We start from the raw sequence: 27271 nt of genomic DNA, 5'->3' as shown, positions 1-27271 counted from the left end.
AAGTGTAGCATTTTATTCATTAAGAAACAAGTTCATGTCTTTAGTTCACATCCTTTGCTAATAATTCAAGGCTATTGCATTTGAAAGAAAACAAGTATTTCAGTGTCTTAAGTGGTCTAAAGAGAATTGAAGAAGTTAAGTTGAAATGGACACTCTAAATAGCACAGTTAATTGTCAACACTTGTATGAAAACTTGTGTATAAGCTAAACATTGCACTGTTATTGAAGCAGTTTGATTGCATGATTAAATATATATGTAAGATAGTATTTTTTATGAATATACAAATTATTATTAGGACATATTAGTGGAGGCAGTAGTTTTCCAGATAGGCTGTAAATTACCAATATAATTTGAATGTGCTTCGGAAGCAGTATAAATGCACTTTCTCCCTCAGTCCCATCAGATATTTTTAATTAAAATTTGCTCATATCAAAATTCTGCCAATTTAATCATAAAAAGCTATAAAATCCTTAATCAAAACTTCAGTGATTCATGGTATACTTCATCGTAGGTAAAATAAACAAGTCTATTTCTTTTCACACGAATATGCAGAGTCAGTCAAAATGCATATTTTCTGCATCTTGGCAATTATGAATTAATGTTACTTAGAAAGGGATGGTTAGTTATTATATCAATCATAATATAATTGATAATATTTCATAAGCACTGCATTTAATGAAGATAGTAAAAAAATCTAGGTAGCTGTTAGTGGAAGGATCATTAAAAATAGAAAATATTTTGACAGCAATGCTTAACATTTTAGGGACTTAATTTGTAATGTGTCTAGTATTGTTATTTAAGTGATCTATCCAAATATGATTAATTTTCTTTGACAATGAAAATGCAATTAAGACTGTACATTTAATGTCAAGGGGAGGGAAGGGGAATATGTTCTAGATGATAGTAATCAAAAAATGAGTTGACTGTGACTATGTGTTCCGCATAGAAGGCAAAGTCAGTCGTATAGGATGGACCTTGATATTGATACTGGTTTTTGTACCTAAACAGAATCTTTAGAGAATTCACTTCCTTGTTTCATTTACAGAGTTGTGACTTAACCAGAATCCTTAATATACATGCATTTTTTTTACAGCTTCATCTCTCTGAAACAGAGGAATGGAGGGATTAAGGGGAATGAATTTTATAAGATAACTTGGGTAGGCGACTTTATTTTTTTAGAAGTACACAGTGATAATTCAAAATAGTCTCTTGATTCAAACATTGTAAGAGCAATGAAATATCTAGTCACTCTTGCCTGGGAAAATCTGTTAAGAATATGTCGTACAGGTGACTTTCTTTTTGTCTGAACTCATCATTTAATTGCAAATACCATCCCTCTGGCAAGCTTTGGACAACACTAGTAGTCAAAATGCCAACAACTCCATTGGACGATGGAAAGACTGCAGGTTGATAGACCTGTATGCCCTCCTCCTGTTTCTCTGTTTCACAATCCAAACTGGGTTTCAGTTTTATGGATAGAGTTGTCTTCCAAGTTAAGGTAAATTTTGCATGGTAGTTATCAAAGTATATTTAAATACTATGATTTTAGGATTAGAGTTTAGGGAAATTTAAAAGAAAGTTTCATCTGTTTTTTATGCCCAGTGAGCAACTGTCTGTTACATAGGTAATCTTGACTTTATTTACACGTCAGCCTTCTCTGACCCTTGTAACTGTCTTTGTGAAAAAATATACATAACCCTGTCCAAAGGTTGTTAATGGCAAAGTCTTAAAGATAAAAGTCAGTTGGGAGGCATGTAGTAGGGGTAAGGGCAAATTGAACACATTTCTTAAGACTCAAAGCCTAATCTGAACTAGAGAAGGAATTTTGATGTTGAAAGTGCCTTTTGATCCTTTATAGTTCTTCCCTCTCTTGTCTCTTCTGCAAGAAAGTCAGAAAAAAAAAGAAAAGAAAGAAAAAATATAGGGTAGTTAAGGATTTTTTATGTAATGGGGCAGTAGCATAGGGATATTGCATGTCGCTGCAGAACTGGAGAAGCACTCAGCATTTCGTATGAGATGTCAGTGTTGAGAAGGATCTTACTGTCTCAGTACTGAGATTCTGGTGCTAAAGTTTTTACTTCTCTTTCTGCTAGAACTCCTACAGGAGTCACAGTGTCTATAATTTTTTCAAAATGATAGGTAAACTAGGTAGAGAAAATGAAGTAGTTTGCTTAGTGGTTCCCAAACACTGTGCATTCAGAAGCCCTGAATCTGTCCCCTAATTTTACTAACTGCCCTCATTTACTTTTAAAAACATCCATGTATTTTTAGAATAAGGAAATATAAAATTTACCCATGGCTGACAGCAATTTCAAGTTACGTATTTAGTGTATGATTATGTAGAGATACGTATAAAATTGTGTATATATATGTCTTTCTTTTTGAATTAACTTTTCTAAAATTCAACAAGTGAGTGTAGTTTTATTTTTCCTGAAAATAATCAGAAGTGGAAATTGGTTTAAAACTAGATCAATTAAATTATGATCACATTTGCCTTGTCCATATTAGAAATTAATAACAATTTTCACCATTATGTCTCAAAGATAATATACAGGAGGAATCCGTTTCTTGGATTGTTTCCATCTGTATAAATTTTATTATATGCCTATCTTTAGTAGGAACTGAAAAGAGGATTTTATAAACTTATTCACAGAAAATATTTTGAGCACTGCAGGCTTGTGTTTGTGTCCTAAGTCTAAATTAACTTGTAAAACTTTTCTTATGCTTCTTCACCATAAAATATATATGTATAGTCTTATTTATAGTCTAATCAGAAGAACAGAATTTTTGATTTTCCTCAAGAAGGAATTTACTTTGCAGGTTTATTTTTGTGTGTAACTGCATCTGCAATTCACCTTATACGAAGCTGGTTTTGGATAATGATATTATGTGTGTATAATTTTCTTCTTAGCTTTGTTTACTTTTTTGTATTTTGTAGATATTCTGGAGAATTTCTCAAATCTGTCAGCTTCAGTAAGTTGAATGAGCAGCAAACCTCTTAATTAGAAAGACAGGTCTCGTGTTTTCCACTGGAAACCAATGTTTTGTTCACTTAACTACTTAGGGCTCTTAGGACCCTTAGAAGTTTTTTTTTTTTTTTTTCATTCTCACCTGTAATATCTTCATAAATAGCGTTAAACCCATGCAATTCTAGATATGAAAAAATAACCAAATCTTTAAAGTTATTTCCATGCAGATATAAATTTAGTATTAGGTCCTGCAATTAAATGAGTTTTGGAGTTTCTGATTCCAAATTATATCAGTAATGGAAAAGTTGCATAAATACTGAACTTTTTAAGGTGATGTCAGCTGATGAATGTAGCAGAGTTGAAATGCAGAATCTGAGATTTCTATTTACTGCTTTTAAAAAGATGTATGGTGCTGCAGTGTCTTGCAGAAATTTACAACATACCTGGCAAGCATCAACATTCTTCTAAGCTGATTGATCTGGTTTTGCAGCTAAATTTGCATTATTAGTAAAATGTGGGAAAGCTCTACACTTTAAAGGGAAAGTCCATATCATTTAACTTCTGTCTCAGCACTAATAAATCATAATAATAACAAGTAATAAGTGATATTAAGTCACTGTACAATAATTTTATTTTCATTATGTGTTCTTGAGTTGATCATTATCTTCAAATTTTTTGATACATGTTTTCCATGTTCAGATAAGTGATTGCATTTAATATAACTTAAATGTAAAAAATTAAAGATAATTATTCTTCCATGATCATGTTCTGTGGTTTTAAAGCTCTAATGTCTGGGAATATTTTAAAATAACCCATATAGTAGTGACTTTGTCATCTGTTCATCTGTTACCACCAGATGGAACTTGTAGAAGAGAAAAGCATAGTCAAGACTCAATGTCGACAACTGGAGAAGATAAAAAATGAATGTGATAAATTGACAGAAGAATTAACCCAAAGTGAAGAAGAAAATATAAAACTCAGGCGAAAATGTGAGTTTGTAAAACAAGAACTGGAGAAAAAGGTAAACATAATTCATCAGTCTCTCAGCTTTATTTAAACTTTAGGATAAATATCTAAAATAAACTGTGAACTAAAGAATTAGGCGATGAATCTAAAATGCAAAGAATACATATACACATTCAAGAATATATGCAGTCATACTGTAGTACAAAGTTTCCACACAAATCAAACAAGGCAAAAGTGCTTTGGTTGAGTCATGAATTGTATCCCTCCAGAGACACCCTGATACTATTTATCAGTGAGTTATATCAATAATTTATCAGAGTAGGAATATAGGTACTATTTTAAGTACCTAGGCTGGATATTAGGAAGGACTTCTTTATCGAAAGGGTTGTTAGGCATTGGAATGGGCTGCCCCGGGAAGTGGTTGAGTCACCATCCCTGGAGGTCTTTAAGATGTTTAGATGTTGAACTTAGTGGTATGGTTTAGTGGAGGACTTGTTAATGTTAGGTCAGAGGTTGGACTAGGTGATCTTGGAGGTCTCTTCCAACCTAGATGATTCTGTGATTCTGTGATACTATACTTCTAACACGGGCAACTAACAAATATTTAAGTTCTTCCAGTTTTTGTCACATTCTCTGGAGTTGCAGTTAAGTTACGAATAATTTAGAGCAAATTTGAATTAGATAGGCCAGATAATCACTGTAAAATAAATTCTAAATATCTTGATAAAAATTATTTCCTGCTTGAATATTTTAAACACAGCAAGCTTTTAGGGAAATATACATTCTTCTCTTATCCTGGCATTGTATTTCTAGAGATGGATGCTCTCTGCAAGCCATTCTTGTTGCTTAATGTTCTTATTATTAATAATTACTATCAAATATAAATTTGCAGTTTCACTACCTGCAATTGTCAGCTTTTCTTTTTTTAATAAATCTAGTGATAAATTCAGAGTTGCTGAAGTCATTATATGTTGTAACTCCTTTTACTGCTTTCTTGAGTTCTTTTTTTGTTTGTTTGTTTGTTTCCATGATTGGTTCTACAACATTGCTTTTTAATGTTTTTCTTAACACAAATGTATTTTACCTTATGCAATTTTTATATCTTATTTTTTTCTGCAATGTTGTGATCTCAGATGAGTATTTCTGTGCATGGATGAAGTTTTACCTTCTCCAGTATAAAGTATCTGTCAGTATTTGATTAATTCATATTAAGACAGCATTGATTATTTCTCATCTTTGACAGTTTTAAGTTCATTTCCTAAATTAAAATTCAAGAAAATATTAAAGAAAAAAAGCATTCTGCAGGAAATTGCTTACATATACATATTTTGTGCACTCTATCCTCATTAAAAATAAAAAAAAATAAAAATGGAGCCTCTAGCTGCTTATTCTTCTGTGTCAGATTACTATTTTTTCATCTGTGTGACATTTAATTCTGTGATATAAGTGTTTATCTTAAAATGATACAAGAGGTTTATTCATCCATTGCACGTGTAAGTTTCATTGGGTTAATAGTTCCAAACTATTTAAATCTGGTAACAGTTGCCTATTGATATTGTAGGTCCCTTATGGCTGTTCAGGTTTTTCAATTTAATTTTCAACTCATATTTTGTTACTATAAACGAAGTGTACAAAAACCACCTAGAAGTTGAGCTTAAAATCTAATGAGTTCATTTTGAGTATAGTTTAGGTAAAGGGATTATTCCAAAATGCTGTTAACTCCTTTTGTCATATTTCTTCTATCTTCAGCATATAATGACTGTTTGTTGTGAATATTGGCCCTGAGAAAAAAATGTTTTCTTCTTTTTTGAAAGAATGGAATGAAACACTCTTGACATAATTTAGTTTGCTCTCTGCCAATTTTTACTTCTAGTCTGAGAAGGATATCAGACTTTTTAAATTTATTGATAACCTGCTGAATTAAATGCTGAATTTGACTACATTAATTTATATGCTGAAATGCTGCTTAAAAGCCTTTAAAAACAGTGAGGAAGGCTGCTGGTTTTGCTGTACATTAGTATTATTAGCTGCATCAACTCTTTGGTTGTGATAACTGTATTCCCAAAATTTAGTGTATTTTGTTTAGGTAGAACTGTTCAGGGTACAAAATCTGTTGTATAAGTTATTATTTTCATAGTTTGCTAGTGAAATGCCTATGGATTAAAAAATATTGGAACAGAAGTTTAACTGAATTACTGTAATATTCCAACCTCCTGCATTTTCCTTTTTCTGCAAATATTTAGGATCAGTTATGAATTATTTTTTTTAAAATTAGATTTTCCTATGAATTCAAAAGACCGTATTACTTTTCTATTATTACAATAATTATTTTCATATAATTTTCAAATAGTGCTTCCAAGACTTACAGGACATGAATATGAAATCTGGCCTTTCTCTTAGCTTGCTTTTGTTAAACTAACAGGAAGTTCTTTAAAAGTTCAACTTTTCAGGCTAATAAAAAGTACTCCAATTCAAAATATGTTTTGTCTACGTTGGGATTTTAGCACTATACTATTTATTGTTAAGGAAATGTGTCTGTAGAAGTCTTTTGCAGTCAGTTGAAAACTAGTTCCAACTTTTGTAGTACTAGAAAAATACATCTTTTAGACTGGGGTGGTCTTTTATGCTTAACGTGAAAAAGAATGGAGAAGCTTTTAAGGACAGAATCATTTTTAAGCAAAGAAGCCTTTGTAAGTAAATGCAGATAAAGTAGTAGCAATGCGTTCCATTTCCTTGTGTTGAGTGTGGGTTGTCAGAAGGGGATGTGAGAAATGTTCAGGAAATGAAAAGGTGTATTAGGGTCATGACCTTAGTGTCAAAAGGAGTACTAGGATTAGGAAATGAAAGGAGTATTTATTGTGGGCTCTTTTTCTACTCATGAAAAAAAGTTTCATGAGAGAATGTCCAGTTTTGACTCTGAAATTGAGGTCTGCGATTGTTGGGTTTGGATTTGGTGTGGTTTCAATTAGGAGACTTCCAGGTGAATAAGAAGAATCAGTAGAAGATTTTGTGTCCTGTGAGAATGTATTATATTCCATGGCAAAGAACTGAACTCAGTGCCTGAGTACAGTGTGATTATAAGTTTGAAAGATATATTGCTATTTATGCATGTTATGATATTAATGCAACAATTTGTTTTTTTTTCACCTTTGACTGCAGAATAAACAGATCAGTTATGAAGAAGATCATTTGAGAAGGATGGATGAAGTCAGATTGCAGTTTAAGGATCAACTGCATCACTTAGAAATGGAACAGAAATCCATTCTCACCATGATAGGAAGTGAAATTGATGCTGCTTGTGAAATTTTTTCTCGGGATTCCATGGAGAAATTCAAAGTAATTCTAAGTTTTTAACTATGCTGCAGATTTTGTTGTTTTCTTAATGGGTGATTGTAGCAGAATTTGTGTGCACTGTTATCACATATCACCCATTTGGTGTAGATAATTTAGGGACAGTAGGATTAGGGATATTTAGCTGATGTAGGTACAGGTTACTAGGTATTAGAATGAGATACTGTGAAGATCTGTCCATGTGTTATTCATTACTGTGAATTACATTCTGTGAATTACATTCTTTTTGTGAGCAATAGTTCTCATTGTGTGCTTGTCTAAAATCACTTTCTGTCAGCCAGAGTTTCGGGACAGGTTTTCCTAGATATCGTCCTTACAGGAAAGTCACCCAGAAAGGCCTAACAAAAAAAACCAACAAACCAACCAAACAAAACCCCCTTAAAATTAATTTAGATACCTTTTTTTTTTTTTTTTTTTTTTTTAATGTAGAGAATTAAATGTTGGAAGTGAAAAGAGTTTATATCCTCCATTTTGTGGAGCAGGTCCTTGTTTCCAAAACTCAAGCTCTGATTTTCAACAAACTTTTAACTTGCTGTACTTTTTTTTCCACTCTGTTTCACATATTTTCCTGCAACCCTTTTCTCCCATTAACTTTTTTCCCCTGAGCATTTTCCAAGGTACAGAACCCTCTTTTTCTTCCTCCGGGTGCAATATTTGACTGATCCTCTTGAATTAACATTATACATAGTTGAGAATAAAAATGGATAGTCCTACTCAGACTATTCCTGTACCCATTGGCATTATGGTCACTTGCAACATGTGACCTACTGGTTTTGGCTGTAACCGTAGAGTACACTCAGATTACCCCGTTCTTGTCTTGCCATTTAATCAGAGCATGCTTTCTGATCTGGTGTCCATGGTCACTTGGCTGGGCTGCCTTTGAAATAGACATTTTTCTGCATTGACACTGAAAATCCATTATCTTTTTAATATTTTTTTGTTTTCTATCTGAAGTTTATCTTTCTAGTTGACAAACAAGCTTTCTCCTCTGTGTCCTTATAGATCTGTTATTACTTACTAAGCCTTTGTGATCTGATATATTCTTGAACATCAGACCATGCCTTTTTGGACTTGCTTCCCACCTCCTGCAGACTTTTTGTTTTCTGGATAAAGCTTTGCTGTTCCTTTTTTCATAATTCTCATAATTTATCTAGTTTCATTATTGCCTTTTATATGCCCCTATTTGCCTTATTGGCAAACTTAAAAGATTTGAAATTGAATTTTTGACTAGACATGTGAATAGAAATGTTACACAGCTTTGTGGTGTCTGGTCTGAGAAATAAATTAGGAAAAAAAAAAGGTGAGAAATTCCCTTTGTTCCTCTCCCCAGTACTTAGTTATTGTCAAGGTTTCAGACAAGTTCTTTACTTCAGGGAGGATTTGCCACTGCAACTGAGGTGAGCAGTGAAGGAGTGGATAAACACTTGTAAAATAAACACCTGGCTTAATCTTCCCTGAATTAAAATAAACCGGAATTTAGGAATTTTTAAAATCACCATATACTGGTGTTCTAAACAAAGAATATAAATAATTCTACATATATTGCTCAGATTTACTTTTCCAACCAGTATTCTTGTTATAAGAAATCTTACACTTGGAATAACTACACCAGTCATGCTTAAACTATGAACTGTATATTTCCTTGTTTGAATGTTGTGGCAAAGAATCATGTTTGCTGCCATGGAAGTCACAAGTGGTGGTTATGCATTGTTTTCGTTGTGGTCAACATGCCTGATAAATCTTTCTTTTTTTCAGCTGTGTCCTTCTGTGGTGATAATTTTCATATAAAACATGGAAGTCTGTAATCAACTGGTACTTCTTAGGCTTCTTTGGTCTTGGTGTTTAATAAAGCCCTTGTAAATACCTGTTAAAGAAATATGCTTGTTATAAAAATTATCAGCCCTGGTCCAAAAAGTACATAAATACACACTGAATTTCAAAATGTGCTAAAAAACAAATGGGGGAAAAAGCCTAAAAAACAACCAAACAAACCCAACAACCAAACAAAAAAATCCTGCTTGAATTAGAGAAAGGCACAAGGCAATCATGAGATAGGGCCAGATAAGATAAAGTATGAGCTAGACATAAGGTTAATAGTCAGCTTCATTTTAAATAGGTTTCAATTGAGAGAGATGTGTATAAGACATTTTTTCCCTTATCTGCAAACTACAACAATGAAAAAAATCCATTATCACCACTTTTTTAGTAAGTAATATAGAAAACGTGTAATAGTACCTTTTTGGAAACATTTAACAACATTCACTTTGCAGAAAAAAGGCATATCACATTTTCTTGTTGTTTGGAGCATTAATGAAGTATGCCAGTGCAAGTTTCTTCTTTTTTTATCAACTTAGTTAAATTTATAATTTTTCTTTTTATACCTATGAAATATTCCAAGCAAGTGATTTCTTTTTCATGAAAACACTAAGGCCATCACCGTGAAACATAAATATTTTAAGATTTTTGTGGTTTGCCCTTTTTCACTTTGTGACCAGTCATTTACCATGCTGCATGTAGCATTTCTGTAGATATACTGGTAACAATTCAATGACTAACAATTGGTTATGCTACTTTTGGTTTATACTGTTTGGTTTATACAATTGAATTGCTGTTAAGTTGGAAATGTTATAATTTTTTCAAAAAAAAAAACACACATAGGTTCAAACTGAGACTATACACCTTGAGGCAGAAAGAAGTCAATGAGTTTGTTTATTTTGCTTTTAATTGTGGCTAATTTATAGTTACAGTTCTATTAAACCATTTTACAGATATGATTTCCAAACTGTTTTTTTTAGCAGAGAATATTTAGTTGATGATTTTTCAGTAAGCTGGAAAGTGTTTCTCCTTTTTGTGTCTAATACCCTTTTTATGCATATTTCTTTCTCCCTCACTACTCCATAGGCAATATCACTTACACCAACGGTGCTGAATGATCCTCATCGCTGGTTAGCAGAAACAAAGGTAATAGTCAAGTCTTTTGAAATCTTACTGAATAATGTAATATCCAACATTCATAATCATTCAGTAGAAAGTGTGTTTGAAAAGGTAGTTAAAGGGGAAGAAACACAAAACCATTCCTTTGGAAGCAGTTATGATATTATCAGACTATTTCAACTGATAAAATAATTTTATAGATTTTCCTATCAACAAGAAATAAATATCTCTATAGGCAAATAAATAGCAATTATACCAAAAAAGTGCATTGAAGTATCTGCAGTGATAGCCTTTAGATCTGAATTTCCCACTGTATAAATTATTTTGAGACAAGAAAAACATGAGAATGTAGTCAACTGTTTTACAGGATGATATATAATAAGGCAAGTAATAATTTGAAATAAGGCTGTTTTTTATTGAATCAAAAGGTTTTTAGATTGGATTTCTGGAAAATGATCTTTCCTTCCACCGTTGCTTAAAGCTTCTGAATTCTATAATGCAGGTGCATACACGCTTCAAAACTTCTCAGTAATGATGACTAGTAACTTAAAACCATTGTTTTTCATTCTGCTGCTTCCCTCCTTTCCCCCCAGTACACACACACAGACTCACTTCCAGTATCTTTTAAAAGGACTAAGCTTAGTGGAATACATGAAAATTTCTTCTTCATGTGGACTGCCACAGGAGAATTAACTTAAGGAGAAGTTGCAACTGTCTCCATGTAAGAACCATGAGGTTATTGTTGATGTATGGTTTATTGTAGACCAAGAAAGATTGCCAGTATAAATAACAAAGATAAAATGAATCAAAAAAGAAATGTTACGCAGAAAGCATTTTCATTACTTTAAAAAGTGACAATGACATATTAAAAAGACCTTTTAAAGTACAACTAATAATTATTTGCATGCATTTCTCATGTACGTTTCTTTAGCTACCATAGGAAAGTCTAGAATGAATGAAAAACTTGGTGTCACCCTTTCTTTTATTGGTTGAAATAAGCAGTGAAAGTATTCATTAAAAATGAAAAAAAAATAATGTGAATCTGGGAATATCTTGCCATAATAGTTAACCACATTTCTATTTCTGGGTTATTGCAACTGCTGATAGGTATTCAAAACCTGAAGTCTTTTGATTTTCTCCTAAATTCCTAAAAGTGAAATTGTTTACATCATGTCCAAGGAGTGGCAAAATTTGTATGTAATAATAATGGCCTCAGTACTGATTTTTTTTCTGTAGTATAATTATTGTGCACACTTTTTCAGATACTTCTGTAGTTAGAAGTATTTACAAATCATCCCTTTTTAAGAGTTGGTTTTCTTCTCTTCTGTCTTTTGACTTTCCTCTCAGCTACTGCAGTCAATAGAAGGAAAAAACTTGCTTCACATGCAAATGTTTTTGAGACACAACTTCTGAACTTTAGTGTTAAATATGCATTTTGGTCCCTGCATTTTTCGTAACATTTTCCACATCAACCTTAAGTGCTGTGTATGTTTCTAGTGCTGAGTGCTTCCACTGAAGAAAAGTTTATGGGAACGAACTGTAGAGTATATTAATAGTGTTGTAGAAATTTCAGTTTGTGTGAGGGAATACTGCTTGTGCATTGAGGCTATAACAACTACCACTTTAGAAAAGTGCTGTACTTTTGCAGTACCAAAACCTGCAGCTTTAAAGAGATTAATTTAAATAGCTGGGGAGGAGAGATGCTCCCTTCTGCAGTTATGACAGCTCCTGATCCATGTCAAAGTTAAACTTTTTTTTTTCTGATGCCTTTTGTTTCCATTATGTTCTTTAAATGAAATCAAGTCTAAATTAAGAATCTTTGGAAGTTCTAAGGTTACTACTGTTCTGAGAAATAATATGAAGTTTTGGTCTAAAATAAAAGATTATTTAGCCTTTCAGAAAGTTCATTAATTTCCTCATGTTTGTGAACTAATATTTTTTACTGATTGAAAATAGGAATTCTGATACGAATTTCTGGCTTTTTAAAATGTAGAAGTACACTGTAAAAATTACAGAAGAAAATCCCATATTTATAATATCCCAGTATGATAATTGCAATTCATTATGGAGGAATCTCATTGTGTATTTCTGCAGAGATTATACTAAGAATTTGTGGTAAAGGCTTATTCTCGACAACAGGTGTTTCAGATACAGTACTTACTGCCACAGAAGGTATGGGAACACCAGCTATAAGATGCTCTATTATTGTCTGTGGTATGTTACATTACAAAAAAAGGGGATTAGAGCTGTGAGATATTTAATGTCCTGCAGTGCCTTTTTTAGAACTAATGTTTGAAATTAGGTAGCTCCAACTCATTCTTTGGAAAGATTCTTCATGTATTTTAAAGACATATGAATTGGCGATGAATTTAGGATATAGTATATCAGTTCCTGGCAGGATTCCTAGGTTTCAGTATGAGGTTTGGAAGCAGAACAAGTGAAAAAAAGGATTTTGTCTTTATGGGATACCCTTACTTTCAAAATGTTTGCTGTGTTACGTTTCACCATACTACTTGCACATTTCCCTTTACTCAGGTTAGCTTGCCTTTAGAATTTCTGCAGATTTTGTCTTCTTCCTCATTCCTCTTAAACTGCTCCTCTGCCCTGCCCCCTCCCCCCCTCTTTTTTTTTTTTTTTGAGTTCTGGAAATCAAAAAGAAAACTTTGATATAAAGAAAAAAAGTTCTTTTTATCAAAAAGAAATTGTGTTAATATTTCACTGCTAAAATCAGGATAGAAATTAGAGATGACAGTATATTTTATTATGATTACTGTATTTTGGTATTATCTAAAAAGAATGTTTATCTAAGACAGAAGGAAGATTTCTTTTTTACTGATCAACACTTCATCTAACCAATTAACAAATTTACATTGCAGAGCACTTTCAAACCTATAGGCTTTTACTGACATAGAAAGGTCAATCAGTTTGACTTCAAATCAAATAATTGTTGCCAGTAGCTTATAACCAGCATTTGTACATAAATGTCATGCTAGTCATTGCTTCTCTGTCCTCAAATTCTGAGTTTTGTTTGACTCTTTCTCCTGTTTTCTTAAGTGGCTGAATTTGACAAAAAGCAAAACATCTTCCCAGTAGGAGTTAATATAACATGGTACATTCTGGGACTTTTGAAATATATAGAATGTAAATGCGACATGGAAACGGAGGTACCAGAGCAGAGCCAGTCATTAACTAGAGGAGATGCTGGCTGTTTTGAATGGATCCTGATACACCCCGCCTACTCTGTGTATGAGATTTGAAACTCCAATTCTGTCTTGGTTGATTTGACTGATTCTTTGATGGTAACAGAAATTTAGTCAGCAAGAAAGAGAGTGAGAACACTTTGAATAAAGGTTACACAATAAGCATTCAGTCTCATAGATGAAGAAGTAAGTGTTTGAGTTCTTTCAGCGGTGACTTGTTCTCTCAAGTCCTCTGATGATAAATCAGCATCTCATCCAGTTGATAGTGCTAATGATCCTGCCCATTTCCATCTTCTGTGCCTTATACCCTCTCCCCGTTCATAAAAGTTGTGTAGATCTTGCAAGTACTTTTAGGCATAAATTTTTAAGGGGAAAATATGCATCACTATTCATGATGCTGCTGACTGCCACACTTTCAGGAGTACATTGTCCATGTGACTGTATGCTGAATCTCCTCTACTGTCTTGTACTGTTCAGATCTGTTACATGTATTTTCAAGTTGCATGAATTTGAAAAAATTTAGGGGAAAAATTTGTTTCCTAGTATGGAAAGAAAGTAATGTAGGTCTATAGTTAATAATTTGAATATAATAGAATAATAAAATACCCTGTGTTGGAAGGGACTCACAAGGATAAAGTCCAGCTCCTGGCTCCAACCAGGATCACCCAAAAATCAAACCGTGTATCTGAGAGTGTTGTCCAAACACTTCTTGAGCTCCATCAGGCTTGCTGGTGTGGCCACTTCCCTGGCAAGCCTGTTCCAGTGTCCAGCCACCCTCTCAGTGAAGAACCTTTTCTCAGTATTCGGTCTGAACCTCCTTAGTTGCAGTTTCATGCCATTCCCATGGGTCCTATTTACTGGTTACCAGAGAGAAGAATATGTCTCATTTTTTGTGTGTCTTAAGTTCTACAGGTAAAAGATAAGGATAACTTTTTATGTTCTTCTGAGTCCAGAGCAATATATTATTTAAGTTTGCCCTTTTCTGATCAAAGAGTTGGGCCATTTATGTATTTATACATGGTCTTCTATTGCTTTTAGATTCACCCTGACCATTATCTATCTTATCTATAAGCTCTCTTTTCTTTTTCCTCTATATGAACCTTAAATGTTGTCTTTTGCTGACCTGAAGGGATTGATGTCATTTAATTTTTAATGCAGCTGGGAAAGGAGGGAGTACCTCTTGGTGTCTATATACATACCCTAATTAAATTTGAATTTCCTTACCCACACCAGCAAATTCTTGCTCCTGATTAAAAAAATAAAATCTGTGTATTTCATCTTCACATACAGTTATCAGCCAAAATATATCTCTTTAGAGATTCTTCAAGGCTCAAGATACATCCTTGTAATATATCCTAATGTTCCCTTTTATTATTGTTATGCAGTAATGGCTATAAATAAATAAGCTGTAATTCCAAAGGTAATTTGCTCAATTAACATTTATGTCCTAATATTTTTATTAGAATTCTTTTATTGTCCCAATTTTTTAATGTAGACTAAACTTCAGTGGCTGTGTGAGGAGGTGAAGGAGAGAGAAAGTAAGGAAAAAAAGCTGCGATGCTACTTATTGCAGAGCCGAGAACAGCTTAAGCACTTTACACAGATGAAGGAGTCTGAACATCAGTCTCTCTTTAAACAGATAAAAAAGCAAGAACGACTTTTGGAAGAAGTTCACAGAGAGAAGAGAGGTATGTTGCTGCTTCCCTTTTGTTAATGAAAGAACGATTTTAAAAAATAATAGTTATAATTCCTATGCATTCAGATGTATTTTATCAACTAATTATTGCAAACTCTGATTTGGTGACTTGCTAGTGATAACCAAAAAAAACCCAATTATTTTTTGTTTGTTTTCTATTTGTTACATTTGCCTTTTATTTTTTGGTCAACAACTGCATTTCAACCCAATACAGGCTGAATAATACAATGCAACATAGGCAGTGGATGCAGCAGTTATTTTTCAGTTGTACTGCCTGAGACATTCCATGACCTAGGGAGAAGTTACAGAAACTTCTGAGGCAGCACTGGTAATGCTGCTTTTATCTGTCAGAATGAAAGAGCCCAAAGCACTTCATAGTCCTTTGCAGTTACTCTCTTTTGCTTCCATCGTATGTACAAAGAATTTTTTTCCAATCCTTTCTTCTGTGTTGTCAAATGGAGTAAGACAAGCTTTGGATCTGATTAAAATGAATGATTTTATAGTCATCATAATTTCCATATTGAAGTAGATTCTTTGGTTCCACCTCTTTCATACAAATTTTTGATAGAGGATCTAACTAAGCCTGAAAAATGAAGGGCTACATGGTGAGAAGACTGTATTTTGACATCTACAAATGGATGGAGCTAACCTGACCTATGGAGGAGAATAAAGTACTTCTACTGAAAGTTATCATGTAGATAAACCTTGAGAACTATTAACATGCCTTATGAGTTGATATAGTCTATAAATAGGACTGACTTGTCATCTATTTTGTGTCTTTGTGCAATATTTTAGACTAGTATTTGAATATCTCAAGATCTAAACCTATTTCGTACCTGAATAAATCTTTCATTTGATTCTATTCCCTCAGTTTTAGCAGAACACATTACCTATAAGGTGTTCTTTTCATATGTTTTCTTTAAAAACTTTGTTCTGGCTTTCATTCAAGACTCAGTACTGATAATTATGGGCCAATTATTGTCAGACAGAGTAAGTACTATATTTTAATTGTTTGGTTAGTCATTTTGTATTTAGATTTGATGTAGACTCAGATTAGATGAGAGAAAGCTTTTAAGTTTAGTTATAGCTTCTGGTGGCTGACTTTATTATTAAAAATGTTTTGTGAAATATTGTAACAAAAGTAAAACAATAACAAAACAACATTAGCAATAACAAATAAAAGCAAAGTGTTATCGTAAATATTTCGTAGAACAATACAGATTATTTGTTTTACAAGAACAGTAAGATCCTGTCAGGATTTTCTACCTCCACTTATAAAGAACATTGAAAGAGAACATGCTTTGATCTTTCAGGCTTGAACATTTCTATTTTTATCCTTTATTTGATTAAAATGATAGCACCAAGACCCTGGTATATTAATAGTGAGTAATTATCTGCTAAGCTGATCTCCCTGAGGCCTTATTCACCATTTTTAATTTAAGTGCATAGGAACATAAAGCAAAACTTACTTAGTTTTTAATTCTATTATATCTGATCTGGTTCAGGCTTTCTCAAAAATTCTCAGCCTGCATTTTAATTTCAAGCTATAGGCAAAGTTATGGCTAAATATTATATGGAAAAGAGTGGTGAAAATTAATCATCTATTCACAGAGCACAAAAGATAGTATATAATCTTATGCCTTTTATTTGTAAAGAGCATTCATTTGTTCCCTACAAATATGCACAATTACATGCACATTTGCACATTACTTGACGTGATAATTTTTGTAATTTTAAGAAAAAATGTTTTTTTCTGTTTACTTCTATAGGAACATGCTGGTTATAAGTAGCTAAGAAAAAGGAAGTAATACTTTTTAAAATGCAGTTACATAGTCATTAGTTTCCTATGTAACACAAAACAGTAAACATGCTTTAAAATTCCAACAAATACAGTATAAGAAATAGTTTTCTGAAAGGTCACAGGATGCAGACCCTGCAGCTCAGCATTAGCTTTACAGCCAATTTGAGGTTAGCAACCAAAGATAAAAATATTGGGAACCAGGAATACCAGCTGACATACTTGGAGCAACAATCAAAGGCTTCAGTTTTAAGTAGCCACATACGTTGCTATAGTTATAACTTCTACTCTTGCAAAGCATTGCCAATACTGTGGTCGAGCTGAAAGGGTGTTGATGATCCAGAAACTGCTAATCAAGTCTGAACTGAGGAGAGATCAGATGAACTAACTAGCTTTGACTACTATTGATAGATTTTCCCAAAACATACCCCTCGCAGTCTTCACTTAGAAGTATTCCTAAAAGATTTTTAAAAAATTTCTTACTTAAATTAGTGATGGAGTGTTATAAGTTTGGTAATTTTGTTTATAGCGAAATGGTCAAGAATATGTAGGTTGGTTTGCAGGTACATACCAAGCACTTTATTAATTCATTACACTTGTTTTCTAGAGATGTAATTTGAAACCAGGTTGTGTATGATTTTTTTTTTTAAGTTCTAAAATGTTGATTTTGTGGTTTGTTTTGTTTTTTGGACAATGCTGCAAAAACAGTGTTGGAGGATTGGAGAAAGAAGGCAGGCAGTTCCATCTACAAAGCTAATTAATTATGTACACAATTAAGCATAGTCTTCATGAGTGAAAATTTGATTAATCACATTCTAATTTGATTAGGTCTCATAGGCGACAGGTTTCATGGATGCAGGTGAAGATACAATTTTGCCTTGTAGCAATGAATTTATTTAGCTTTAGATGCTGTGGTGTCACAGGCTTTCCAACAGTGGGTCCTCCACTCTTAATAGTATTCAAGGCTTTAGAACAAACTTTTATAGAATGAATAATTAGAAACATGGAAATAAAATGACAGAGATTTACTACAGGTAATCTAAGCCCAGCATCCTGGTATTTCTTTCATTTGGTAAGACAGCTGGTAGTTACCAACTAGCTGATAACTGTAGCGGAACACATAGCATGCCATAGTACGTAGCCTGTATAGCCTTCCCTTCCTATGTGGGACCGTGTAGGAAATAATTAAATATAAGAACTATAAATTAGATTAATGAACGTGCTACTCTGAGGGACAGATGGGTAGTTAGTGAAGGGGTTATTTAATACTGTTTTATAGATCTCTGTGTACTCACTTTTCTTCATCAGTTAGCTTAGTATAGAGAGTAAGGAATATGATGATAACACTTGAAGCCTTAGAAAATTCGTTGGCTTTGTTAATACACAGAGAAAGTGGATCATGGGATTGCTTAATTGCTTTTACCTGGTGCCAAAGAAGGAAGTTAAATTTATAATTTCTTTGTACCATTATTTATACCAATTTTGAATTTATTCATAAAGTGATGCATTTAAATGTTTATAATTTTCTTCCCCTTTATATAATGTTCCAGGACAAATTATGGCTATTTAAATGGCAAATACTCTTACATAAAAGCCCAGTTTTTAACTGTGATGCAACTAATAGAATGTAAACTTGTTAATAGTTTAATGTATAAGTGACTTGGAAAAGAAAATTGGAAAAGATATTTTCCCAAAGGAAAAGGAGAACACTACTAATAGCATAGAAAAGATGTTAAGCTGAAAGGAGAAAACAATGCAACAGTGATAGAGAATCCAAATGAAGGAGACAGGATGTTGTTTGACTTTTGTTGCTTGAAGATAAAATAATGGATGAAATCATTCTTACAGAACATAAAGACAATCAGTGGTGACATGGGTAAATCCCAGATGCAGGAATAAAGCAAATGAAGGCAGAATGGATTTTCTCTAATTGTTAAGAAGGCCACCCCACTCTTTTCATTTTGGATACCAAAGTATAGTTGACAGTACCTCTTAATAAAATGGATTTTCAGTCATATTTTGTGCAAATGGCTAAAACTATTCTCTTCTGCATTTGGAATGATTTCAATTTTAGATGAAAAGTTTACAAGACCAACTCTGTGAATATCCATGGATGTGGTTGAATGCCTCTACTAACAGCGTAACACAAAACACTTGTCTGAGTACTTAATGTAGTCAAAAAATACTTCATGAATTTAAATAAAAAATTATAAAAACAAGACAAATTGTGTACCTGAAAAAATAATTTGTTGATGTTTCGTTCTATGGATCTTATATTACAGCTTGTTTGTGTTTGATTTCATGGGAAATAAAAAGAGATTTATTGTGGACATACAGTAGGTAGGATGATTATTTAAACTGCTTTATTGACAAACATGATTCAGGAAGTTTTATGAACTTTAATAAGTCTCTTAAAACTATTTTAAATACATAGTCTTTTGCCTTTTCCTTTCTTCACTGAAGCATATGCAAATACCTAGGAGCTTTCTTGATTTTAGGCTTTTGGTGGCCCTCTTTAGGTACCGGAAGGCTGCAATGAAGTCTCCCTGCAGCTTTCTCTTCTCCAGGCTGAACCACCCCAACTCCCTCAGCCTGTCCTCATAGGAGAGGTGCGTTGGCCCTTCGATCGTTCTCTTGGCTCTCCTCTGGACTCGTTCTAATACTTCTGTGTCCTTGTTGTGCTGGGGACCCCAGAGCTGAACACAGTATTCCAGGGGGGGTCTCACAAGAGAGGGGGAGAATCCCCTCCCTTGACCTGCTGGCCACACTTCTTTTGATGCAGCCCAGGGTATGGTTGGCTTTCTGGGCTGCAAGTGCACATTGCTGGGTCATGGTGAGCAACCTGTTCTAGTGGAAGGTGTCCCTGCCCATGGCAGGGGGGATTGGAACTTGATGATCTTTAAGCTCCCTTCCAATCCAAACCATTCCATGATTCTGTAGAAGCGTTATTATTTAAACTGACCGTCTAAATATTATAATCCTGACAAATAAAAGCAAGGTTCCTGAAAAGGAAAATAGTAAATGAAGGAAAATACAATAATGTAGTATAGAATCTCAAGAGTGTTTGCTGAGTACCCTAAGTTCCATAGCTCTGTGGTGATGTATTGAGATTGGCTTTGGTTGTCCTCCTGTCTTGATGATCATACCATCTTGGAGAGCTGAGAAATTCAGAGGACCAGCAATATTTCTGAATACCTAAGAACTGAAGGTGATATGCATACTGTTTTCAAGTTAGTGGGTTTGCCGTTTGGATACAGTTAACTAAAGTTATTTATCTAGCATCCCACTTAACATGATTTCTATGAATAAATGAATAATTGGACAGAAATTAAATTTTCTTAGTTTTCTCTTATTGATTAGGAGTTCAAACTCAGTTCAAATTCATTTTTAAGAGCATTGCACTAGGTATTCAGTATTTTAACAAAGTTGAAAGTGTCTGAGGAAAGACAATATATAAATTCTGTTTTCCTATCTAACTTTCATTTGACTTGTGGGATGACTGAGTATGGGGAGGTGTTCTTACAACTGTATTTCGAAATTAGTTCAAGCTACAGGGATCTTATTGTTATAACAGAGAAATGTTTGTAGGTAGGAAAAATGCTGTCTTCATGAATCACACCCAAAACTTGACCCAAATTTATTTTGTTTACCCAAATTTATATGATCTAACTAGTTTAGGTAGTGTGAAAAGCTTAACATACCAAATTGGTTAGAGCTGATATTTGAGCCTTGGAGCATCCATTGGTTTTACAGACTTAGATCTGCTTCAGTTACTGGTTGGTTTAGTCAAAAGAATGTATTAGTTTTATGTGTTCATCAAGGGCAGAACATTATCTTCCTTGGAAAACATACCCAAACTCCTTAAATCTTTCACCATCTTCATTCATTCCTTCTAAACTATTATTTATGTATACACGATTGTAATTTATTCTCATTTTGTTTGTCTGAAATTCTTAATTTCTGATTATGAATGTTTTTAGCAATGTATTTTGCTAGCCTTAGCTCAGATGGATAGCTTTCTCTCTTCTTTTGTGATCTTGCCATCTTTGCTTTGTGAGCTTTCACTAACTTTATCCATATTTGTCAGTGTGCTGGAGTATTTATAATCTCAAATTTAGTCTCTTGACAGCTAATCCTGTATGCATAGTGTTGTTCAAGTTGCTGATTAAAAGAAAAAGCAACATTAAGCTGCAGTGATCCTTTTCTGTTATTGCCTAATTCCCTTTAAAATGTTACAGGTAATGTAATATTGGCATAACTGTTTATTTAAAGGTGTTAAGAGTATGTGATTTTAAGTAACAGATATTACACAAATAAATATGTAACCTCTTCCATACAACAATACTATTATCGTGTTACACTAAGGCTCATGTATACTATGGGAATGAGTACAGAGAGGAAAGGTATGAATAGATATAAATGATATAAAGAAATTTTGGAACACAGTCCTTCCAAGAAAATCAATCTTGGAATGTAATGAAATATATAGAAGTTAGATATGGCATAGGAAAAAGAAAATTGTTATTCTGTTTGCATAACTCTTTTGTTTCAGGATAATACACTGTTACTCAATAAAGACATGTATGGTCAACAAAGAGACTTTGTTTAGCAAAATGAGGCCTGATATGGTTGGCAAGGCTCTGTCTATTTTTTTATAAAGTAAAGTTAGTGAAGCAATAGTGATGTAAGTAGAGCTGGTGAATTGCTCTAATACGCAGACCTTATACTGATGCAATTTATCACAAAGACATAGTATAAATATTCTGCAAACACTCTTTATGTAATGCAAACACTTTATGTAATGTCCCAGGTGATGTCAGGCATATTCTGTATGACTTTTTAGCATGTACAGTCTATATTCACATCTAAAGTACTGCATTTTTAGAATTGTTCTGATCCAAATTATACTTATTAAGTAAGGCCTAGGAAGTATAATGATTGTAGTCCTGAATTAGGATAGGTTTATGTTGCATGGTTTTGTCACATGCATAAAACTATACCAGGCAAGTCAGGTGTTATGATTTATGCATTTATGCTTTATGTTAACTATTCATTCTGTTCTCATTCTAATTACATTCACTATAATCCAGAGTCACAAGAATTATTTTTTCTACGCATTGTCTTAGATTTGAGCATAGAAAATAGAATTTCAGAAGAGACTCTTACATTTTTGGCTGCTTGTAAGTGGCAATGTCATCTGTGTTAATCATACAGTTAGCTACTAGTTTCATCATCTGTGAAGATCAAGTTATATTTACAATGATTTTGAATAATTTAAATGGTCTCTGAAGCAAAGCATCCATTTTAATGTTTTGGGATTACATTTATTTATTTATGTCCAGCCAGGATGATTTTTGATTTAATTGCAGTGGAAGATGGAGATTCAAAGAGGCTATTATCTTAAAGCAGATTCTAAATTTAGATAAAACTTTGCTTGGACAAAATTTTGTCCTTCAAATTATTATTATTGTCTTTTTGAAGTCAGTAAGTCTAATTTTTGTTTAAACGTGGAACACTAAAGCAGAAAGTATAAGCAATTCAAAATATAGACTGTATGCATGCAGTCCATTCAGTGCAAATATATTGACAATGAACAATCTCTGTTGCTTAAGCTGAGAAAAGTAAAAGTAGAAAATAGTAGAATATCAGTGAAAATAAAAATACTGCAAAATCTTTCTCTTATGAACCACTGTTTCTGAATAGAGAAGTGCATATACTGTTTATTTACCTTTTAACCTTGTTTTCAGCCTTGTTTCTTTCCCATTAGTTTTATTTTTTTCCTTGTTATCTCATATTGTCCTTGTATGACAACACAATTTTTTCTGTGGCAACAAGAAACATCACATAGTGTTTTAATGTCATTCCTTATCGACTAGTGAATGGTACCATCAGGTAAAGAAAAGTCTTTCTAAGCATTCATAAAGGAAAGAATCAGAAGGGTTTCAGAGAAACTCTCCATATTTTTTATGGTGAGCTTGAAAATGCATTAAGTTGAAATACAATTACTATTCAAATAATTAATTTCTTCTTAATAGTGTTCTTGCCCTTTAAGTAATGTTTGGTTTTTTTAATGTGATGGGGGAAGGAGGAGGGAGGACTTCTAAGTTATTTTAAACTTTGCCAAAATGAACCTGCATTCAGAGTCTTAGAGGAATGGAAGTAAACCTAAATCATTTGGAAATCTTATTCTGTGTTTCTTTGTATTGAAAATCTGGAAATAACAGTCTGGATATCCACTGCTCTAACTATTTAATATTTTATGCAACTGTTTTTATTTGCCATTATGTTTTTATGCAATCATAAAAATATGGCTGCCATTGTGAAAAAGTGAAGGTAAGACATGGGATCAAACTGTAGCTGAGATGTTTTAAGATTTCTTTTGATTTTTTGTTTCTCAATCACATACTTTAAATGCTTGTTTGAAACTCATGTACAGGTTTATAGTTTAAGAAGCATGATGTGTCCTTTAAATATTAAATTGCTGAGTTTGTAATGGACATTAAGATGCTAAAATCATTAGTTTTACCTCTTAATTTTACTTATATATACTGGAACCTAAATCAAAATTAACAAAAGTAACGTGGGGAATGTGGATTTAATGCATATTAAATAGGTAGAATATATTATTTAATCCTCTCTTTTTCCTGTTGTGAATTATTCTTTCTTTAAACCAGGCTAAAGAGCTGGTGTTCTAAGAACTGCTATATTGTGCTTTTTACCCCTCCAGCTGTTGAATTGATGGCATAAGAGTGTGTATCATCACAGGGATACAGTAATGCTGCTTTAACACTACATGAAAAAGAGAATCTTGTAAGCAGCTGTACAGCTTGATTAGAAATCGTGTTATTCTGGAAGGCTTCATCAGGTTTTCAGGTCATACTCTTCAGTACTGAAGAAATAATATAACAAGTATCATTGATTTACAACTATTAAAAAAGAAATATAGGTGCTTTCAAACTTGTCTTGAATAATTTCCTGAAAGTTACATAACAGAAATATGCTATATGTCACTCAGTCTTCATTAGGTAGAAATAACATTCCCAGGAAACTGATATATGATAAGATGCTTGTTTTAATTAAATAATACACTGTCTTACAGGAAATGAATCTGAACCAAGGGTTCTGTGGTCCTCCCACCTATTGCCATAGTCAAGTCATTTTCATCTAAAAGACAGGTGAATCATGTTGGAAATTTGAGCAGAAATGAAAACAAACTTGCTGAGCATGTACGATTTTTAATATAACAAAACTCCTGTAGTTCAGTGTAGTTCATTGATAAGTTCAACAGCTTTTGTCTTCAGATGACATGCTATTTAAAACCCTTTATTTCCTAGAGTTAGTATTAATGATATTGTGTTCAGAGAACTGAAGTTTCAGTTCTATTTCAGTACCAAGAAAATTCTTTGAGAAGAGCTTTAGACACCAGTAAAGCCTTCTCTTAATGTTGACTGTAAACAACAAAATAGTTTTGATTACAGAACAGACATTATAAGTGAATCCTTGTAAAAGGGAAAACAAGCTGCTGTGTTTTTTTTAATATAATACAAGTGTTTAATTAAGTGTTTTGCATTGTTTTCCATCTAATGGTTTAAATATGATAAAGTGCTGTATTCTAATCAATTTAATGAACTCTGATTAGTAACTTCAAGGTAATAGTGAGCTGTATCTGAAATTCAGCTTTTGTTTCCTTTACTGTTTTGACTGAGTCTCCTTGGTTTGAGTTTTTACAAAGTGGGAACTGTACTTTACAAAATCTTTAAAGCATTTAAAACTTGAATTAAAAGCAATTTTAAGGATTTTGGCTTTTGAGCCAAGTAAGGGAAACAAATTAACTGTATAGTTCATATACTATCAATGATTTGAACAAAAATCTATAAAGTGTTTCTTTTGAAATAGTGTGTCTCAGTTATTCATTTAAAATCCACTTGTAGTAATGGGCACTTATATTTGAACCTTCTGTTTTTTACTGGGGGACCAAGAGTCACAGCATTTTTTTTGTCTGGGTGTGTTATCGCCATTAATATTAGGCGATAACATAGTCTTGTACATGATTTGCATACTTTTGCCTATATTATAAAGAAGTCTGTTTGCTGATTATTAAACTCTGTTATTTAACACATTGTTGCTGTATGATACTGTTTTCTTGCTGGACCAGTACAACATCTGAGTCATAAAGATAATGTGCTTGGTCGCAGTTATGTAATAAAAACAAAGTAGAACTGAGGATAAAGCTGTGTATCCTATTTCTCAGTCTAATTTATTAAGAGGATTTTATTTATTTAAATAAAAATTTTTATATTGCAGTCCTCATTTTCTGGTATTTGACCAGCAGCTTTGGGCAACATTATATACTACCGGTATCTCAATCTCTGTTCGACAGAAAACATTTAAAATTAAAAATTATTCATCATGTTAATCATTATTTCACAATTATATGATTTTGATGTTTGTTTTAAGCATGGCTAGTAAATTCAGATACAGAAAGATAAAAGAAGTACAAGCCCAAGAAAATGCACTCTTTGAAAGATATATGCACTTCATTCATACGTACATACTTCATCAACATATGCTGCACATAATTCAGCAGCCCAAATAAAAAGTTTCTCTGATGTTAATCAAACTTTTTGCCCATAAAATGCTACTTTCTTGATTGTTCTGAAGCTCTAAGAATAGCGTTTTCTGAAAAGAATGGTTAAATGGTGTACTTAAGGAGAAATGTTTCCATTTGCAAAGTAAAATGACTAGAGAGTATGCCATCTTGCAAGATACTATATCAAACAACAAACCCTAATGAAAGCAATTTATTTTACTGTAATACACTTGGAATTCATGGAGCATCTTTTTAATTAGAGAAGAGCTGAAAGGAAAATTAACACAATCTTGCGTATAATGCAAAGATTATAAAATGGCCATTTTTAAAAAATAATTTCAGAATCAGAAACTGAAGATGTTACTGTTTTAAAACGTGTAATAGAAACTTTCTCTTCTTCCCAAACTTTTGTCCCTCGGTAGCAATGTGTGCTATCAAGAGCAGTAGCACTTGTTGTTCAGTTATTGTTATTATGCCCTTCAAACACTTTCTTCTTCATCATATTTTGGCTCCCATTTGGCTCTCTGGTTAAGAAATGCTGTGACTTTTAAGGAAGTTGAGTTCAGAATGTTTCTTTTATCTCCATTTTGACATAGGACAATGTCAAGAAGGCAGTAGCATGCACAATCAAATATATACTTTGCAAAAAACAAAAAAGCTGAATTTTGGTTCACTTCTTGAGAAGGCATTATGGTGGCTTTTGGCTCAAGCAGCGGTGGTTTTCGGAGGCCTTGAGTGGAAGCACCCACCTCTCAAAATACTACACTCTAAAGATGCTGTCAATAAAAGTATGCTTTACAGATTTTAGCAAAGGTCTAGTGGTGAGATCAGGGAATCGTAGAATGGCTTGGGTGACCTTAAAGATCACTTAGTTCCAGCTCCTCTGCCATGGACAAGTAATACACCTGTCCAATAAACTTCCACTAGACTAGGTTGCTCAAAACCCCATCAAACCTGGCCTTGAACACATCTAGGAATGGGGCATCCACAACTTCTCTGGGAAACCTGTTCCAGGAAGAATTTCTTCCTAGTATCTAATCTAAACTCCTTTAGTTTAGAACTGTTAGCCTTTGTCATGTCACAACACTCCCTGATAGCTGAAGCTCCCTGAAGCTGTCTTTCCCCAGCTTTCCTGTAGGCCCCCTTTAGGTACTGGAAAGCTACTATAAGGTAACTCAAACTCTCTTAGCCTCTCTTCATAGGAGAGGTGCTCCAGCCCTTGGATCTTCTTCATGGCCCTCCTATGGACTTGCTCCAACAGGTCCATGTCCTTTTTATGTTGGATGTCTGAAGTAGTACCAAATAAAGGTGAAAACCTAAGATCCAAAGATCATGCTTCTTATTTTGAATAGAATTCAATAGAAAAGCATAATTTTAAATAAATATATCATACGTAATATATTTATATATTTTTTCATGTCTTTCTTGTTTTCTTAGATTGACTTTCTTTATCTTTTGAGGCATTTGTAAATATTTAATCCATGCTGAAAAATGACATTAGTTTAAAGAGTTTTCTTGTGTCTGGCTTTTTGCCCCCTTTAGAATCTCATTCCTTATAAATTTCTTCTGTCCAGAGATTGTTTAGAACTGAAAATAGTCTGAAAGACTAATTCCAAGGTTCAAAGAATTTTGAAGGAAAAAATCTAACTGTACTTTTTTTTTTTTGCTTATAAAGCAATGAAGTAAATTTAAAGCTTAGTTTACACTAGAAAAAATAAAGTAGGTAATTTATTTCAGAAAATGTGGACTCCGTTACTGAATTGCTG

General features: G+C 33.1%; 1 protein-coding gene across 15 annotated transcripts in view; it reads left to right on the top strand.

Annotated features, from left to right (window-relative positions):
• The window catches only part of CEP128 (centrosomal protein 128), a 127548-nt gene that overhangs the window by 48136 nt on the left and 52141 nt on the right, over window positions 1-27271 (top strand). For 10 of the 15 annotated variants that reach the window (XM_083839759.1, XM_083839768.1, XM_083839769.1 and 7 more), the window contains 4 exons: window positions 3827-3991; window positions 7096-7272; window positions 10189-10248; window positions 14917-15109. In XM_083839759.1, the coding sequence (XP_083695885.1) occupies window positions 3827-3991; window positions 7096-7272; window positions 10189-10248; window positions 14917-15109 (595 nt within the window). Of the gene's footprint in view, window positions 1-3826; window positions 3992-7095; window positions 7273-10188; window positions 10249-14916; window positions 15110-18989; window positions 19419-27271 lie in introns of those variants that run through there. The other 5 variants (XM_083839763.1, XM_083839762.1, XM_083839764.1 and 2 more) reach the window with 5 other exon arrangements.

Source organism: Anser anser (genome assembly GCF_964211835.1).
Source record: "Anser anser genome assembly, chromosome: 5".
NCBI classification, from domain to species: domain Eukaryota; kingdom Metazoa; phylum Chordata; class Aves; order Anseriformes; family Anatidae; genus Anser; species Anser anser.
This window is presented reverse-complemented; position numbering and strand designations above follow the sequence as displayed.